General features: G+C 48.2%; 1 protein-coding gene across 3 annotated transcripts; it reads left to right on the forward strand.

The window, feature by feature from the left end:
• The first annotated feature begins 7,766 nt into the window (after window positions 1-7,766).
• On the forward strand, window positions 7,767-17,008 carry Arhgap9 (Rho GTPase activating protein 9). Of its 3 annotated transcripts, none has more exons than XM_042698688.1 (18): window positions 7,767-7,833; window positions 8,145-8,478; window positions 8,929-9,140; window positions 10,031-10,255; window positions 10,435-10,554; window positions 10,786-10,890; window positions 11,085-11,146; window positions 11,286-11,379; window positions 11,564-11,659; window positions 11,811-11,909; window positions 12,198-12,339; window positions 12,482-12,589; window positions 13,127-13,225; window positions 13,401-13,478; window positions 13,829-13,882; window positions 14,106-14,240; window positions 15,925-16,030; window positions 16,560-17,008. In XM_042698688.1, exons 2-18 carry the CDS (start codon window positions 8,163-8,165, stop codon window positions 16,729-16,731), a joined length of 2,223 nt encoding a protein of 740 aa, XP_042554622.1. In that variant the 5' UTR covers window positions 7,767-7,833; window positions 8,145-8,162; the 3' UTR covers window positions 16,732-17,008. The 3 variants fall into 3 exon arrangements, with proteins under 3 accessions (XP_042554622.1, XP_042554623.1, XP_042554624.1); XM_042698689.1 differs by having other exon boundaries at window positions 10,441-10,554; XM_042698690.1 differs by lacking the exons at window positions 7,767-7,833; window positions 8,145-8,478; window positions 8,929-9,140 and adding an exon at window positions 9,854-9,940.
• The last annotated feature ends 30 nt before the right edge of the window (window positions 17,009-17,038 follow it).

The following is a 17,038-nucleotide window of genomic DNA, read 5'->3' on the forward strand; positions in this document are numbered from 1 at the left end:
AGGCAACCGGAAAATCCTACCATAGAGGCGTGGAGGCTGGGGATGCGGTGCTAGCGCGACGCTTAGGGATGTCTAGTCTTAGGGCGTGGTGTGCTTTTAAGGTCTAACTGCTAGACGGCGTGCTGCATTTCTTTTATCTTCTTTGGCTGCTAGACTCGGGATTCTGAAGTTGCCGGGATGACAGAGACTACTCACAGTTACCGGAATCTTGATTTAAGTTCTTAGGGATCAGTTTTTTTGGAGACGGGAATTCAGAACCAACTTATTTTAGTGACCAAATGGAAATTAGTGTATTCTACCAACTAAAAAGAATGTGACAAATTAAAATATAATTTTTTTTTTTTGGGTCCGGTCGTGGGGCCTGAACTCTGGGCCTGGGCGCTGTCCCTCAGCTCTTCAGCTCAAGGCTAAGAGCTCTACCACTTGAGCCACAGCGCCACTTCCGGCTTTTTTCTTTTTGCTTATGTGGTGCTGAGGAATCGAACCCAGGGCCTCGAGCATGCAAGGCAAGCGCTCTACCACTGAGCCACCTTCCCAGCCCCAGAAATTAAAATATTTAACCACAGCCTGCAGCTTTACATACAGCTAGACAATCCTATCAAAGGGAGAAGAGGGTATCTGTAAGGAAAAGGTCAAGTTGAGGGGAAGAAAGATAAGTTTCATAATAATCATGATTGTTCAAGGAAGCACATATTCCTAATTGAGAAAGGGACTTTTTCATTCATCTCTGAATCCCTTTAAGATGTAATCCTAGCTACTTAAGAGGCTGAGATCTGATGGAAGTGGCGCTGTAGCTCAAGTGGTAGAGCGCTCGCCTTGAGCTGAAGAGCTGAGGGACAGCGCCCAGGCCCAGAGTTCAAGCCCCACGACCGACAAAAAAAAAAAAGAAGCTCAGGGACAGTGCTCAGGCCCTGAGTTCAAGTCCCAAGACTGGAAGAAAAGAGGCTGAGATCTGAGGGTCACCGTTCAAACCCAGCCAGGCAGGAAAAAAACGTCCTGGAGACTCTTATCTCCAATTAACCATCAGAAAACTGGAAGTAGAGCTGTGGCTTAAAGTGATAGAGCATTGGCCTTGAGTGAAAAACCTCAGCTTCAGGCTGAAAATGTGGCTCAGTGGTAGAGTGCTTGCCTAGCATGCATAAAGCCCTGGGTTTGATTCCTCAGTACCACATGAACAGAAAAAGCTGGAAGTAGCACTATGTCTCAGTGGTAGAATGCTAGTCTTGAGCAGAAGCTCAGGAATGGTGCTCAGGCCCTGAGTTCTGTTAGGTTCACCCTGGGAAGGTGAGGCAAGTTAGCACATGGTTTAAATATGAATGAATGAACCTGTGATCTAAGCCTCGTCTTGTAATTGTGGATTAATGTCAGCATTGATCAGCCCCTTCAAATGGAGGAAAAAGCTGGGCCTTTTCCCTGCTGTACCACGTTCAGCATTTGATTTCCATGGGCACCACCATTTATGTGTAAAATTTGAAATGGTTGTCACCTCTCTGGGGAGAGCGTGAAACCTCTGAGACGCCAGCTGTGGTTGGAGATTCAGCACCCAAGCATGAGTCAGGAGAGAAGCTGACTGGACTGGCTAGAGATGAGGACCACTGGACTCTCTTGCAAAGGGGTTGCTCCCCCCCCCCCCCAGAAACACTTGAACAATGGGGACATTATTGGTTGCCTGTTTGGGAGATGTTCTTTTCTTCTATTTATAAGTGACTTTAAACTTTCCCTTGGCTCTTAAGAAATTTGTTCTAGATTTAGCTATTTATTGTTGGATGCCTGTATGCTGAAACAGTGCTTACTGTTGTCTTTACTTATATGGATCTGTGAGAATGGTTGTATGTTTTGCACACTTTGTGGTTGTTCAGATGGTCTTTGCTATACAAAAATGAAAATGTTGGTGTTAGAATTTGGAGTATTACTGGAGGGTAGGAGGGGCTGGGATTTTGGAAGTGCAAGATAGGAAAAAATATAAGACAAGAAAGTTAATGCCGATGGGCTGGGAAGGTGGCTCAGTGGTAGAGCGCTTGCCTTGCAAGCCTCAGACCCTGGGTTCGATTCCTCAGCACCATATAAGCAAAAAAAGAAAAAAGCCGGAAGTGGTGCTGTGGCTCAAGTGGTAGAGTGCTAGCCTTGAGCTGAAGAGCTTAGGGACAGCGCCCAGGCCCAGAGTTCAAGCCCCATAACTGGACCCAAAAAAAAAAAGAAAGAAAGTTAATGCCGGGCGCTGGTGGCTCACGCCTGTAATCCTAGCTGCTTAGGAGGCTGAGATCTGAGGATCGCGGTTCAAAGCCAGCCCGGGCAGGAGAGACCATGAGACTCTTATCTCCAATAAACCACCAGGAAACTGGAAGTGGCGCTGTAGCTCAAGTGGTAGAGCGTTCGCCTTGAGCTGAAGAGCTGAGGGACAGTGCCCAGGCCCAGAGTTCAAGCCCCACGACCGACCAAAAAAAAAAAAGTTAAATTGCATCCCAAAGGCAGAGAAAACAGTCGGGGGTCACTTTTCATGGACTGTACACCTTTTAATGGAATTTCAAGGGATAAGGTCACACGGATGGCTGATGTGATGAGAGAGGAATATTCTCTTGGCCCTTCTTCTCCTCTGATTTACCAAACTTTAGTCTCAGTGTCTGAGGTATGGGAAGGACCAAATTGCCTGACAGCTTTGTTTTTTGTTTTTGTTTTTGCTTTTGTTTGTTGGTTGTGTGGCCTAAACTCTGGGCCTGGGCACTGTCCCTCAGCTCTTCAGCTCAAGGCTAGTGTTCTACCACTTGAGCCACAGAGTCACTTTTGGCTTTTTCCGGTTTATGTAATGCTGGGAATCAAATTCAGGGCCTCATGCATGCAAGGCAAGCATTCTGCCACTGAGCCACCTTCCTAACCCCTGTTTTATTTTTTTATTTATTGTAATATCCTGAAATCCTGGAAAATTCTATGGAATCGTTCTGTATATAGGGCACAGATAAAGACATTGTCCAAAGTTTTATTTATTTATTTATTACCCTTATGTGAATATTTTGCTGTAATCACAGTGAATACTAAAAGTATTGCAGGCACAAATTAATAATGCATTGATCACGTTTGCTTGTTCTGGCTATTCTAAGACTTAGCAAAGTGTTAGAAAAACAGGAAAAGGGGCTGGGAAGGTGGCTCAGTGGTAAGAGTACTTGCCTCACATGCATGAGGCACTAGATTCAATTCCTCAGCACCACATAAACAGAAAAAAGCTGGGTGGCACTGTAGCTCAAGTGGTAGCATGCTAGCCTTGAGCTGAAGAGCTGGGAGACAGGGCCCAGGCCCAGAGTTCAGGCCCCACAACCAACCAAAACAAAAAGAAAAGAAAGAAAAAGAAAATCAAGAAAACATTTATGTTGTGACAGTGAACACTTTCATGCTGAAACCTAGTTAAATGGTGAAAAAAAGATTATTTGGTAGATAAAAGTAATAGATTCGGTCACAAAATACCAAAGAATCATAAACTGTGGCTCATGAAGAGATTTTCTGGTCCTGTTGGGAATCAATTGTGAATATTATTCTTTGCTCTTTGGAGTGCTTGGTCAGTGTCCTGTGGTAGGGTTAGTGTTAGTAGGTGCTTCTTTGGGTGTTGGGGGAAGAGTAGTTTACAACTGCTTTGGTCTTTGTAGAAAATAGGTTTAAGTAGGAAAGGGGAGGGGAGAAGATGTGGCCAGGTGATGGAGAGTGGCCACACTGGATGAGGATGTGACCTCAGGGCCTGGGACCTTCCCCTGGTCTGATGGGGGAGGGGGTGGGAAAGGCCCAGGATGTGACCTCCAGGTGTGCTAGTTACCTAGGTGACACAGGTATTGGGCAGAGACTTAGTCAAGAGGAGGGAGGAGCCTGCCTGGCCTTCCTAAGGTGAACCTTACAAGTTCAAGCCCAGGACTGGCAAAAAAATAAAAATAAAAAATCACTGAAACAGCCCCAAGCCCTGAGTTCAAGCTCCATGACTACCTGCCCCCCCCCCACAAAAAAAAGTGGTGGTTGTTAACACAAAAGAAACAGTTAAGAAGCATGCAGGTGGCTCATACTTGCATTCCTAGCTATTCATGAGATTGAGATCTGAGGATCTCAGTTTGAAGCCAACCCCAGCAAGAAAGTCTGTTAGACTCTTATCTCCAGTTAATCACCCAAAAACGAAGTAGAGCTGTGGCTCAACGTAGTAGAGCACTAACCCTGAGCAAAAGACCTCAGGGAGAACACCTAGGCCCTGAGTTAGAGCCCCACAACCTCCCCCCCATCCTCCTCCCCATACACACAAAGAAACAGTTTTAAGGTAGGTTTTCTCATTTCACCAAGGAGGGAACCAAGAAGCCCTGAGAAGTTACACTGTGTTAGGAATCACATACAAGGCATTGAAGATGCTAACAGATACTGGCTTCTACATTAGAGTACTCATAGACTTCCTGGAAGTCAGAAAATCAAATCATCTTTTAAGTTTGATGGCAGATATGAAAAGTGTCACAAAAGCTCTACGTTGCTGGGCACTGGTGGTTCACACCTACTCAGGAGGCTGAGATAGGAGGATCACAGTTCAAAGTCAGCCCTGGGAAAGAAAGTCTGTGAGACTCTAATAAACCACCAGAAAACGGGAAGTGGCACTGTGGCTCAAGTGGTAGAGCACTAGCCTTGAGTTCAAGCCCCATGACCAACAACAACAAAAAAAAAGCTCTAAGTTAAGACCCTTCTCAGGGCTAAGAGAACTTCTTATGCAAATGACCTTTTCAGCTGAGATCTAGGTGAGGCAGAGAATGGAGACGGGAAGTATTTCAGACAGAGAGAATAACATGTGCAGAGGGTTAGGAATGAGAGGAATTAATATAAAGTTTCTGGTGGAGGCTGTGAAAGGGCTAGGAAGGAAAGAAAAGTCTCTGTAAATTACATGGTAAAATTTGGGCTTTACTCTTAGGGCAGTAAGAAGCCTTTGGAAAGTTTAAATCAGTGGAGTGGCAGGGCACATTTGTATTTAGATCACTGTGAGGAGTCTATCAAGGAGGCACATGCCTATAATTCCAGCACTTGGGAGGCTTCAGCAAGAGGACTGAGGAAAGTCAGGCTAGTTAGTGAGACTTGTCTCAGAAGAAAAAAAGAAGTCACTGTGACAAAAGGACTCATCAGGAGGGTAAATCATCCACACTAAGCCAGATGCCAGGGGCTCACACCTATAATTCTACCTTCTCAGGAGGCTGAGATATGAGAATCACAATTTGAAGCCAGCCCCAGGTAAAAATGTCCTTGAGACTCTTTTTTTTTTTTTTGGTGGGTTGTGAGGCTCCAACTCTGGGCTTGGGTGCTATCCTGGTGCTCTTCGGCTCAAGGCAAGCACTCCAACACTTGAGCACAGCACCACTTCCGGTTTTCTAGTGCTTTTTAATTGGAGATAAGAGTCTCATGGCCTTTCCTGTCCAGACTGGCTTTGAACTGTGATCCTCAGGTCTCAGCCTCCTGAGTAGCTAGGATTATAGGCAAGAGCTACCAGCACCTGGCCCTTGAGACTCTTATTAACTACTAAAAACTAGAAGTGGTGCTGTGGCTCAAGTTGTAGAGCACTAACCTTAAGCAAAAAAGCTCGGAGACAGACCCTGCCAGGCACTGGTGGCTCATGCCTTTAATCTTAGCTTCTCAGGAGACTGAGATCTGAGCACGGCAGTTCAAAGCTAGCCCAGGCAGGAAAGTCTGTGAGATTCTATATCCAATTAACTACCAGAAAACCAAAAAATCAGAAGTGGAGCTATGGCTTAAAGTAGTAGAGAGCTAGCCTTGAGCAAAAATACTCAGGGACAGCATCCAGGCCCCTACAACAGCCAAAAATAAATAAATAAAGTAAGAGACTGTGTTTGAAAAATTACTAAAAGCAGCCAAGACCAATGGCTCAAGTCTGTAATCTTAGTTATTTGGGAAGCAGGGATTAGAGGATAAAGGTCTGAGGCCAATCTGTGCACGAAAGCTCATGAGACTTCATTTCAACTAATGGCTTAGCACAGTAGTGGGCATCTATTACTTAGCTATGATGAAGCACAATGGCTAGGTGCTATGAGTCACCTTGTCACCCAAAGGGACAAAGGAAAGTACAAGTGGGAAGATCACAAACCTGGTCTGGCCCAGGCATAAAACAAAACCCTATCTTGAAAATAACCAATGCAAGAAGGAGTGGAGACGTGGCTCAAATGGTAAGGCACCTGCCTAGCAAGTGGAAGGCCATGAACTCAAACCCCTATACCACCACCACCAAAAAAAAAGTGAATGGGAATGAGGCAATGAGGAGAAGCTAAAGTGCAGAGAGCTAGCTCCAGAAAGGCACAAGAAGATGAGTTTGAACACTTAAGCACTAGATGGGGCTGGGTACAATTCAGTGTAGAGCACTTGCCACAGATTCCATCTTCAGCACTGAATAAGATAAATAATAATCTTAAAAGCACTAAATGAATGAATGAAGTTAATCATTTTGTTGAAGAGTTGCTGGGTGCTGGTGGTTCATACCTGTAATCCTATCTGCTCAAAAGTCTGAGATCTAAGGATCACAGTTTGAAGCCAGATATGGCAACCAAGTCTGTTACACTCTTATCTCCAATTAACTAACAAAAAGCTGGAAGTGGAGCTGTAGCTCAAATGGTAAACATCAATATTGAATGAAAAAAACTAAGGGACAGCATCCAGGTCCTGAGTTCAAGCCCCAGCTCAGGTATGAAAAAAAAAAAAAAAAAAAAGCTTGGTGCTGATGGCTCATGCCTGTAACCCTAGCTACTTAGTAGGCTGAGATCTGAGGATTAAAGCTAGCCTCGGCAGGAAAATCCGTGAGACTCTTATTTCCAATGAACTATCAGAAAACTGGAAGTGGCTCTGTGGCTCAAGTGGTAGAGCGCTAGCCTTGAGCTGAAGAGTTCAGGGACAGCACGACCATCAAAAAAAAGAAAAAGAAGTTGATGGGAGAGTTCTTCTTGTCATGATACTTAAGCAAGGTAAGCAGGTAGATCATAGAGATGGGAGCCCAGCATTGATTCCCCTAGTCCTCAGATCATCTCAGGGGAGGGAAGTTGACTGCTGTCACCAGAGGGAAGGAGTACTCCCTCCCTCCACAAGAAACATCATGTCTCATGCTAGGAAGTGGAAGGAGAAGGGGAGAGAGGAGTGGTCAGGAGGTGTGGATATTAAATTAGCAACACAAGGGAGGGTCGCTCCCACCATCTACCAGGGAGAAGATGACTTGGTCCCCTAACTGCCTGCAATAGTGTCAAGTACTACTTATGCAGAATATCTAATTCCACTGTAATTAGTGAGTTAGCTGTGTCATCAGTTAAGGTCTGTCTTTCCTTCACCTCCACAAATGTTCCTTCTTGTCTCACATCCCTAGTGCTCTTTGCACACAGGGGGTGCCCAATCAGTCCTTGTAAAGAGTGTGAACAACTGAAATTGTGAACACTCTAAAATTGTGTAGTCCCTCCAATATACTGATGTAAGAATGATCAAGGTTTTTAGCTCCCAAAAATATGTCCTAAGGAGGGAGGAAAGTGATATATCAACTCTGAACCCCTCTGTACTTGTCACAGACACTTTCTTTCTCTCGTTGGTCTGTTTCTGTCTTTACATACAGGAAGTATGCAAACTTTAGGTTTGAGACAATCAGTAATGGAAATATTGATGCCTATGCAACTTTAATAAAGAGTCACAAACTTTCTGTCATTACTTCTCGTACCTTTTCCTATGTTCTTATGTTAGACTGACCTGATTCTTCCTCCTCATCTCCTTCTGTGTCCAGCTCAAGACACCCATCAGTACCCAGGACCAACTTCTTCTACCCCCAGATCTTCAAATGGGCTTCATCAGGTACTTGGAGGAAAATTACCAAGCTAGGCCATCTTCTCTGATTTCCTGCCTTGCTGGCCTTACAGCCCTACTGACCACATCCTCTCTCACCTTACTTGTATACTTCCTCACTAGACACTGTACCCAGGACTTCTCAGCCCCCCAAAGCGCCACTAATCTCTGCAAAGGGCTTCTGCCTCAACCTAGAGGCTCCACTCTTCTCCCTCTCCCTCCCGTCCCTACCCCTCACTGCTGCGCTAAACTATGACTCTCTTCCTGAAGGCAGCCAATCCTATTACTTCCTAGATCTCCAACACTCCTTTTCCCCACAGGTAACAGTGCTGACCACGATGCTATCAGGCCGGTGGTGGCCAAGTACCTGGGGAAGTCTAGGGCTTGGGTCCCAAAACTCACCTCAAGGATCTCAGCTCTGTGCCCTCTACGCCTTTAAGTATACTGGAACAGATGGCCGGCAGGTGTCTCTAGCTGAAGGTGACAGGTTTCTACTGCTTCAAAAAACCAACTCGGACTGGTGGTTGGCAAGACGAGTAGGAGCCCCCACCACCTCCCGACCCATCTTTGTCCCTGCTGCCTACATGACAGAAGAACCCATTCCTTCCCAGAGCCCAACTATTGTTACTTCTAGCCAATCCCTCTGGACCACTGGTGAGTAAGCTGTCAGTCCTTCCCATCTTCTTCCTGTTTTCCTGGCTTTAGGGAGGGGATCCCCTTCACACCCCCTTTGCCTGCTTGAACTCTGGGCCTGGGTGCTATCTCCTTTTGCTCAAGGCTAGCACTCTATCACTTGAGCCACACACCACTTCCTGCTTTTTCTGTGATTAGTTGGATTGCCAGGGCTGGCTTCCAACCATGATCCTCAGATCTCAGCCTCCTGAGTAGCTAAGATTACAGGCTTGAGCTACCAGCACCTGGCTTGATCGGCCTACCCCTTCATCACAACCAGGTAGTCTCCTTTCCCATTGCCTTCCCTCCTAGTCTCAATCCATCTAGTTAAAATGTCACTTTTCTACACCATTCCCCTATCTTCCCTCAAGGTTCAAGCCAAGATCATACCTCTAGTCACCTGCTCCTCCCACTTCATTTCTCTGTTTTTAGGGCCAAAGTTATTTCATGGCTCCCTAAAGGAGCTCCGCCCATCTCCAGTTCCCCAGGCTACATCTGTGCATCCTCCTCCCCTACCCACCAAAATCTATAGAAGTGTCAGTGTTGCCAATTTGAGGCCTAGCCTCCTGCAGCCCCTCGAGGAAGAACCAAGTGAAAGAGCCCTCTCCCAGAAACACTTACTGACAGAGGCTGATGCCAACCTGGTGAGTCACAGCTCTCCTTCTGAGTATGGACAGTCAACAGACCTAACAGCTGGGCTTTGTTCTGGGTGGCAAATAGCAGCCTTGCCTTCAAGAAGTGGGGTGTGTGTGTGTGTGTGTGTATGTGTGTAACATAATAGGACAACTTTCAGTGATTTATGCTGATAAGCACTACAAAGGAGAGTTAATGTGGTGGGGGGGGGGGGATTGGAGGGAATTGAACACAGAGGAGGAAGAGGGAGCCATAGCAAACTAAGAGATGACAATCAAGTAGCAAAGTAGTAAGTAGCAAAGGCTCTGAGTGGACAGGGAACTTCACATAATCAAAGGGCTGAAAGAGACCAACAAGAGCCCTGCTTTTTCTTCCTTCCTCCAGAATCCTAGCCCAGGGCAGAATCTCTCCCCAACCCCCCATCCCCTGTCTTGCCAGCTGGGACACCAGCAAGTACCCCTTAGGAAAAAAAACACCATTGCAAGCCCCTCCCCTTTCTGCTTTCTTGCTAGTGGATGGAAAATGGCCTCTTCTCCCCTATAGTCCCTAGCAAGGGTCTTTTTACACCGTTCTGTTGTCTTTCACTCTGCAGGATGTGAGGGTGGGGCTCTCCGATCACTGCCTCCCCCCTCAAAAAAAAAAAAGCCTGTTCCCCTTTCCTGTGGTAGTGGGGCGGGGTGCAGGAGGAGGGAAGTTGGCAACAGGAAGTGAGGAGAAAAGCAAAGACTGTGAGGGCAAGAATTTTTATAAAGCAACTGGGGTTCTGGGGTTCCTCCCCCTGTGCATGGGTCACCCTGTCCCAGAGCTGGTGGTAAGAAATGCTGGGGACTGGGCAGAGAAAGTGGGGAGGAGAAGGGCACAGGAAGGATAATCACCTCTGTCTGTTTTTCTTTCTTGGCAGGTGGAACCCCAGCCCCTCATGTCAGAGAACCCAGTGTACTGTAATCTAGTGGACCTTCGCCGCTGTTCTAGGTCTCCACCCCCAGACCCTGCATGCCCCCCATTGCAGAGGCTGGACGCCTGGGAGCAGCACTTAGATCTCAACTCCGGACGTTGCTTTTACATAAATTCACTGACTGGCTGCAAGTCCTGGAAGCCCCCACGCCTGAGTCGCATCAGAGAAGAGGTGAGACCTTCTCTCCTGCTTGTCTCATTGTCTCCTCAATATCCTTTTTCCTACTAAGCTCCAAGGTAGTGTGCTTTGTCCCTGGGACTCACAGGAGGATCGGAAAAATTGGCAAATTGTGTGAAGGGTGAGAGCCTGTTGAGGGGAAGTATGTGTATAGTTGTGTATGCCTCCCCTAGACTCAGAACCCTGGCTCCATGGAGGGGACACACAGCTTGAATAGTGACAATGGTGTCCTGCAACCTGAGGTGAAGGGCTCAGGATCTACCACAGGGACCCTGGAATGGCTCCACCCACAGGTAAGACTCCCCTACAACCCTCCCAGTCACACGCAGGAAAAAACCCCAAATTAGATGCCAGGAAACAGAAACAAAAAAGAAATGCATGATTTTCTCTTTTATATAAGATGTTCTTCCTTACCCCCTACTCCCTCTGCCACTCACCCACATCAGCACTTCTCTTTGGGACCCCCCCCAAAAAAATTGAAGGCTCTTCTACCAACCAGTTTCTTCAATCTCTCACCTTTCCAGGATTCACTCTGTCTCAGCCAGCGCACCTCCCGGGTGTCTCTGTCAGGACCACTTCCAGCCTCACAGACCCCTCGAGCTCTCCCAGAGCTTCTGGATGACCCCCATGTGAGTCTCCCTTGTCAGCTGAATTGTAAAAATCCTTCCTGCCCCGCCCCAGTTCCCCGCTCCTCAAAGACATCTTCCTCTTTCTGGATATTCTTCTTATCCACCCCCCTCAATTCAGGGAGATCCTGTGGGAGGCTGTGGGCCACCCCAGGTGGGGTGGCTTGCTAACAACACCCACTCCCTCCCTTTCCCAGGAAGTAGAAAAGTCTGGCCTGCTCAATATGACCAAGATTGCTCAAGGGGGGCGCAAGCTCAGGTAAGGAAGACTCAAAATACACTAGGGATCTGGGCTATTGCATTCTGTAGGGTAAAGCAAGGTGCTGGGGAGTTCACTCAGTGTGTGATCCTTGAATGACTTTATCACAACCTTTACCGCTCCACCCTTGCCCCTGCAGGAAAAACTGGGGCCAGTCTTGGGTGGTGCTAGCAGGTAACAGCCTGATGTTCTATCGGGAGCCGCCGCCACCAACTGCGCCCTCCCCAGGCTGGGTGAGTGTGATCTTGGACGCCCGAGGTGGAGGGTAGGGTCAGGCCCACCGAGATGGCGATGGCTATGGTGATGGAAAGGAAGGGAAAGGAATGAGGAAGCATCTCACCAACAGAAACTCGCCCGTGACGGGGGAGCAATGAAACAACCAAACCCTGTGGCCTCAGTTTCTCCTCTAATTGCCAGGCACCAGCGGGAAGCCGACCCGAAAGTAGCGTGGACCTGCGCGGGGCGGCCCTGGCGCACGGGCGCCACCTCTCCAGTCGCCGCAACGTCCTGCACGTGAGTGCACGCCCGCGCCTCTCCAATCCCCACCCGACCACAGGGCGCGCACCCATCTTCCTCCCTGCTTTTGAGGCTCCTTCCTTCTGAATCAAGCCTTCCCCTCTCCTCCCCGCCTCCCCGCCCCCCCCCCCCCCCCGCACCTCCTTAGATCCGTACCGTCCCTGGCCACGAGTTCCTGCTGCAATCGGACCAAGAGAGCGAGCTGCGTGCCTGGCACCGTGCGCTGCGGGCAGTCATCGAACGGCTGGTTAGATGGGTGGGAGAGGCTTGGGTCTGCGGCCGGAGGGCGGGTGGGGGGTGAGGCGGGTAGACAGAGACCCAGGGAGTGGGGGTAGAACAATGGGAATCTGGGAAGCTGCGAGGTCTCCGTGTACAACTGTGGCCCTGGGTGGGGCTTGTGATAGGAGATCCCGACCGCAGTTTGGGATTCTCCTCCTGTGTCCAGCAGGGAGTGTGCAGCTTGCTTGCTTTCCTCTACCAACTTCTAACACAGCTTTCCCGCCCCCTTCCCGTCCCCGGCCCCATCCGCGTCTAGGATCGTGAGAATCCCTTGGAGCTGCGCCTGTCCGGCTCCGGTCCGGCAGAGCTGGCGCAGCTGAGTGCCGGGGAGGATGAAGAAGAGGAGTCGGAGCCGGTGACCAAGCCACTGCTGCGGCTCAGCGGCCTCAGGAGCTCCAGTATGGAGCCGCGGGGGTGGGGGTGGGGCGGGGAGGGCGGGGCGTGAGGGGAACAGGGCGGGGGGGGGGGGGGTGCAATGCTCTGACAGGCTGGTGCTGCTGCTGGTGCTCGCTTACTTTCCTGGCCTCCTCCTGCACACAGGACGGTGTCCTGAAGGCACAGAGCAGAACCGTGTGCGGAACAAGCTCAAGCGGCTTATCGCCAAGAGACCTCCCTTGCAAAGCCTTCAGGAGCGGGGTCTTCTCCGAGGTGAGGTGGTCCAGGGCTGCCTTAGGCTCTGCTATTTATTTATTTATTTATTTATTGTTGGTTGTGGGTCTTGAACTCTGGGCCTGGGCACTGTCCCTGAGCTTCTCTTGCTCAAGGCTAGCACTCGACCACTTGAGCCACAGCACCACTTCTGGCTTTTTCTGTTTATGTGGCGCTGAGGATTCCAACCAAGGCCTCATGCATGAGAGGCAAGCACTCTACCACTCAGCCACTTTCCTAGCCCAGCTCTGCTCTTTATAATATTTTGGCAAGCTCTCTTTTCATTTCTGATCTAAGCATTAGTCCATTTCCTGATGAGGTTCAAAGCAGAGCTTTCTAGAGGTAGATCACAATCTTATGAGACTCTTGTTCTCCCTACTACTGATTGCTTGGGTTGGGGGCAGGGGAAATGCTTTCTTGAGGTCCCCTGCCCCATAGCTGGAGTGCCAGTCTCACTTGGAGGTGACCAGCCTATGCTGAGAAGAGCTTCTTTAGTGAGGTAGCACTGGGCCTCACACACCTCTGTTACCTCCCCAGACCAGGTATTTGGCTGCCAGTTGGAATCATTGTGTCAACGGGAAGGGGACACCGTGCCCAGCTTTGTGAGGCTCTGCATTGCTGCGGTAGATAAAAGAGGTCATTTTTCCTAAAGTCTCTAGAATCTCCCACTTCCAATAAACCAAGGCCCAGAATTCTCACCTCCCTGGTCCTTGTCTTCCCATGGTCTCTTTCTTTCTTGGATCTCTTACTAGCCCTTGTTCTACATGCTTCAGAACAGGAGCCCTTATCTGCCCCCTGCCTTATTGCTTAGGTCTAGATGTAGATGGAATTTACCGGGTAAGCGGGAACTTGGCTGTGGTCCAGAAACTTCGTTTCCTGGTGGACAGAGGTAAGAAGGTGTGTGGGCGAGCAGTGGTGCTAAGAGCTTCATACCACCTCAGAATTATATGGGGTGGGGGTTGAACTCAGGGCCTCAGTTGGTGAGGTGACATTCTAACCCTTAAGCCATACTTTCACTTCTAGCTTTTTGCTGGTTAGTTGGAAATATGAGTCTCATGAACTTTTCTGCCCAGGCTGGCTTTGAACTGTGATCCCCAGATCTCAGCCTCCTGAGTAGCTAGGTTTACAGGTGTGAGTCATGCTGCATAATTGAAGTGGTTGTGAGGGAAGGAGTTGGGATACTGTTTCTGCCTAGAACTTCTTGTTTTAGCTCCTGATCTTTTCTTATTCATGTTGCAGAGCGGGCAGTCACCTCTGATGGGAGGTATATGTTCCCAGAACATCCAGGACAAGGTACTTACAAGGCCCCTCTGACCCCTAAAATCTCTCCATAGTCCTGTCTGTGGACTCCATGATTTTCCTCAGGTCCCACTCCTGAGAAGGTTGTCCCCATCCCTATATTTGCTGTTTTGTCCCCCTTTGGACAGAACCCACAGTCATTCCAGACTCTACTCAGTCTCTAGATCTTTGCAGCCCTTCATGAGCTCTGAATCCACTGAACTTCTTTTCCCTCCAGAAAGTCGATTAGACTTGGACAGTGCTGAATGGGATGACATTCATGTGGTCACTGGAGCCCTGAAGCTCTTTCTCCGGGAACTGCCTCAACCTCTGGTGCCACCCTTGCTGCTGCCCCATTTCCGTGCTGCCCTCGGTAAGATTTGAGAGCTTGAGATATGGGGAAAATGTGAGTGGTAAGGAATAAAGCAGAGGTTCACTTCCATCCTGACCCAACTGCTAGAAAATAATTCATTTACCAACTTCAGTTTTTTATATTTGACTTTTAAGAATATTTACGGGGTTAGGTTAAAAAGAATTCTGAGGGCTGGGAAGGTGGCTCAGGGGTAGAGGACTTGCTTAGCATGCATGAAGCCCTAGGTTCGATTCCTCAGTACCATATAAACAGAAAAAGTCAGAAGTGGTGCTGTGGCTCAAGTGGTAGAGTGCTAGCCTCGAAAAAGAGAAGCTCAGGGACAGTGCCCAGGCCCCTGAGTTCAAGCCCCAGGACTGGCAAATAAATTAATTAATTAATAGAATTCTGAAGGTGTAGTTGGGCTTTATGAAAAATAAAGCTGGGGTTAGGGTATCTCTCAGTAGTAAGAACATGCTTACATGCTCAGGGCATGCTGGGTTCAGTCTCCAGCACTGACAAAAAGATGAAGGAAGGGGAAAGAGTTAAAGTATGATGGTGTGTGCCTGTAATCCAAGCTATTTAGGAGTAGAAGGCAGGAAGATTGAGGGTTTGAAGCTAGCCTGAATAAAGGTAGCAGTGAGATCATGTCTCAAAAACAAAATAATGGGCCAGCTGCAGGTAGCTCACACCTGTAATCTTAGCTATTCATAAGGCTGAGATCTCAGGATCGTGGTTTGAAGCCAGACCAGTCAGGAAAGTCCATGAGACTCTTATCTCCAATTAACCACCAAAAAAGCCAGAAGTGTGGAGCTGTGGCTTAAGTGGTAAAACACTAGCTTTGAGCACAAAAGCTAAGGGGCAGTGCCAAGACTCTGTGTTCAAGCCTCAGGACACACACACACACACACACACACACACACACAAAATGGGTTTGGCTTTGGCATAGTGGCACATGCCTGTAATCTCAGCACTGGGGAGGATGAAGCAGGAGTATTTCACATGCCAGGCTAGCTTCAGCTACATAGTGAAACCCTGTATCAAAAACTGACAAAAAGCTGGACACTGGTGGCTCACGCTTGTTATCCTAGCCACTCAGAAATCTGAGATCAGAGGATTGCAGTTCAAAGCCAGCTGGACAGGAAAGTCTGTCAGACTCCTTAACCACTAGAAACCCAGAAGTGGCACTGTGGCTCAAGTGGTAGAGTACTAGCCTTGAGCTGAAATGCTGAGGGACAGCGCCCAGGCCCAAAGTTCAAACCTCATGATTGACAAAAACAAAAACAAACAAAAAACCCTGACAAAAATAAAATAAGGGCTGGTAATGTGGCTCAGTGCTAGAGTGCTTGCCTAGTATGCATGAAGCCCTGCGTTAGATTCCTCAGTACCACATATACAAAAAAAAACAAAAAACAAAAAACCAGAAGTGGTGCTGTGGCTGAAGTGGTAGAGTATAGACTTAAGTACAGAGAGGCTTAGGGACAGAGCCAGGCCCTGAATTCAAGCCCCAGGACTGGGGAAAAAAAAAAGTGGTAAAGGTATGCTAGTATGTACATGGCCTTGGGTTCAATCCACATCACTAAAAGAGAAAAGCTGTTTTAGATAAATGATGTCTTTGACTCCATGAACATGAGTAGAGTAGCAGCCATGTCCTGGCACCTTCTCTAGTGTTAACACTCATGCCTTTCCCATCCTTCTTTATCTCTAGCACTCTCGGAATCAAAGCAGCGCCTTTCTCAAATACAAGAATTGATAGACACAATGCCAAAGCCTAACCATGATACTCTACGGTACCTCTTGGAGCATTTATGCAGGTCAGGAAGACTGAATCTTTGTTCATGCTGGGGAGACAGGAGTGGGGCCTACAGTAGGGACTCTGTTCAGATGGAATGGAGGTTGGGTAGCACCTAGATTTAGTGGGCAGGAGACATGTCAAAACCTTTGGAGAGCTCAGCATCAAATGAGACCAGGGATGTGTGAAGGGGATGCTTTTATCTACCATGGGAACAGTAGTAATGGCTTGATAGGTTGAACTGGCCATGGCAGTGACTTCTGATGGGAGATGGCCACTTAAATCAAAGCTTCCCAAGGTGTGAGCTGAAAGAACTCTAGGGGGCATTTCTCCTGCAGCTGAGAAAGAAGCAGGCTGTTATATTCCAAGTTGTGGCTTCAGGAGTTGTGAAGGAGTCTCTGCTGGTCCAGCTCTGTTCCCCTTGAGGCTCTTCAGCTGCCACATGAAAGAATCTACAATGAGCTTTTCCCTGCTCAAATCTTTTATGATTGGATTGGTTTGAAGTAAAGAGCTGCTCTCTAATTTCTCCTTTCTTTGGCCTTTGCCCCCAGGGTGATAGCACATTCAGATAAGAACCGCATGACCCCCCACAACCTGGGAATTGTGTTTGGACCAACCCTGTTTCGACCAGAGCAAGAGACATCTGACCTGGCAGCCCATGCACTCTACCCTGGGCAGCTGGTCCAGCTGTTGCTCACTGACTTCACCAGCCTCTTCCCCTGACTTGGGCAAGGAAGAAGAAACCATTGCCAGTGATCTGTTGGCTAGCCGTTGGTGTGTGTGTGTGTGTGTGTGTGTGTGTGTGTGTGTGTGTGTGTGTAGTGTTGTTTTGAGGACATTGTTAAACAGTCTCCCAAAGGACCCTCTTCAACTTTCTGAGTCTGACTCGATTTGGTTTGAATTGGATAAGGGAGCACTCTAAAGAGGAAAGTAGGAGAATGACCCCTATTTTTCTTCTTGGTCCTTCCCCAATATATCACATAAAAACAGCAGTCCTTTATGATGCAGTTCCTTTATTGTTAGGAAACAG

This window comes from Dipodomys spectabilis, unplaced genomic scaffold (genome assembly GCF_019054845.1).
Source record: "Dipodomys spectabilis isolate Male_0828 unplaced genomic scaffold, ASM1905484v1 ptg000234l, whole genome shotgun sequence".
Classification (NCBI taxonomy): domain Eukaryota; kingdom Metazoa; phylum Chordata; class Mammalia; order Rodentia; family Heteromyidae; genus Dipodomys; species Dipodomys spectabilis.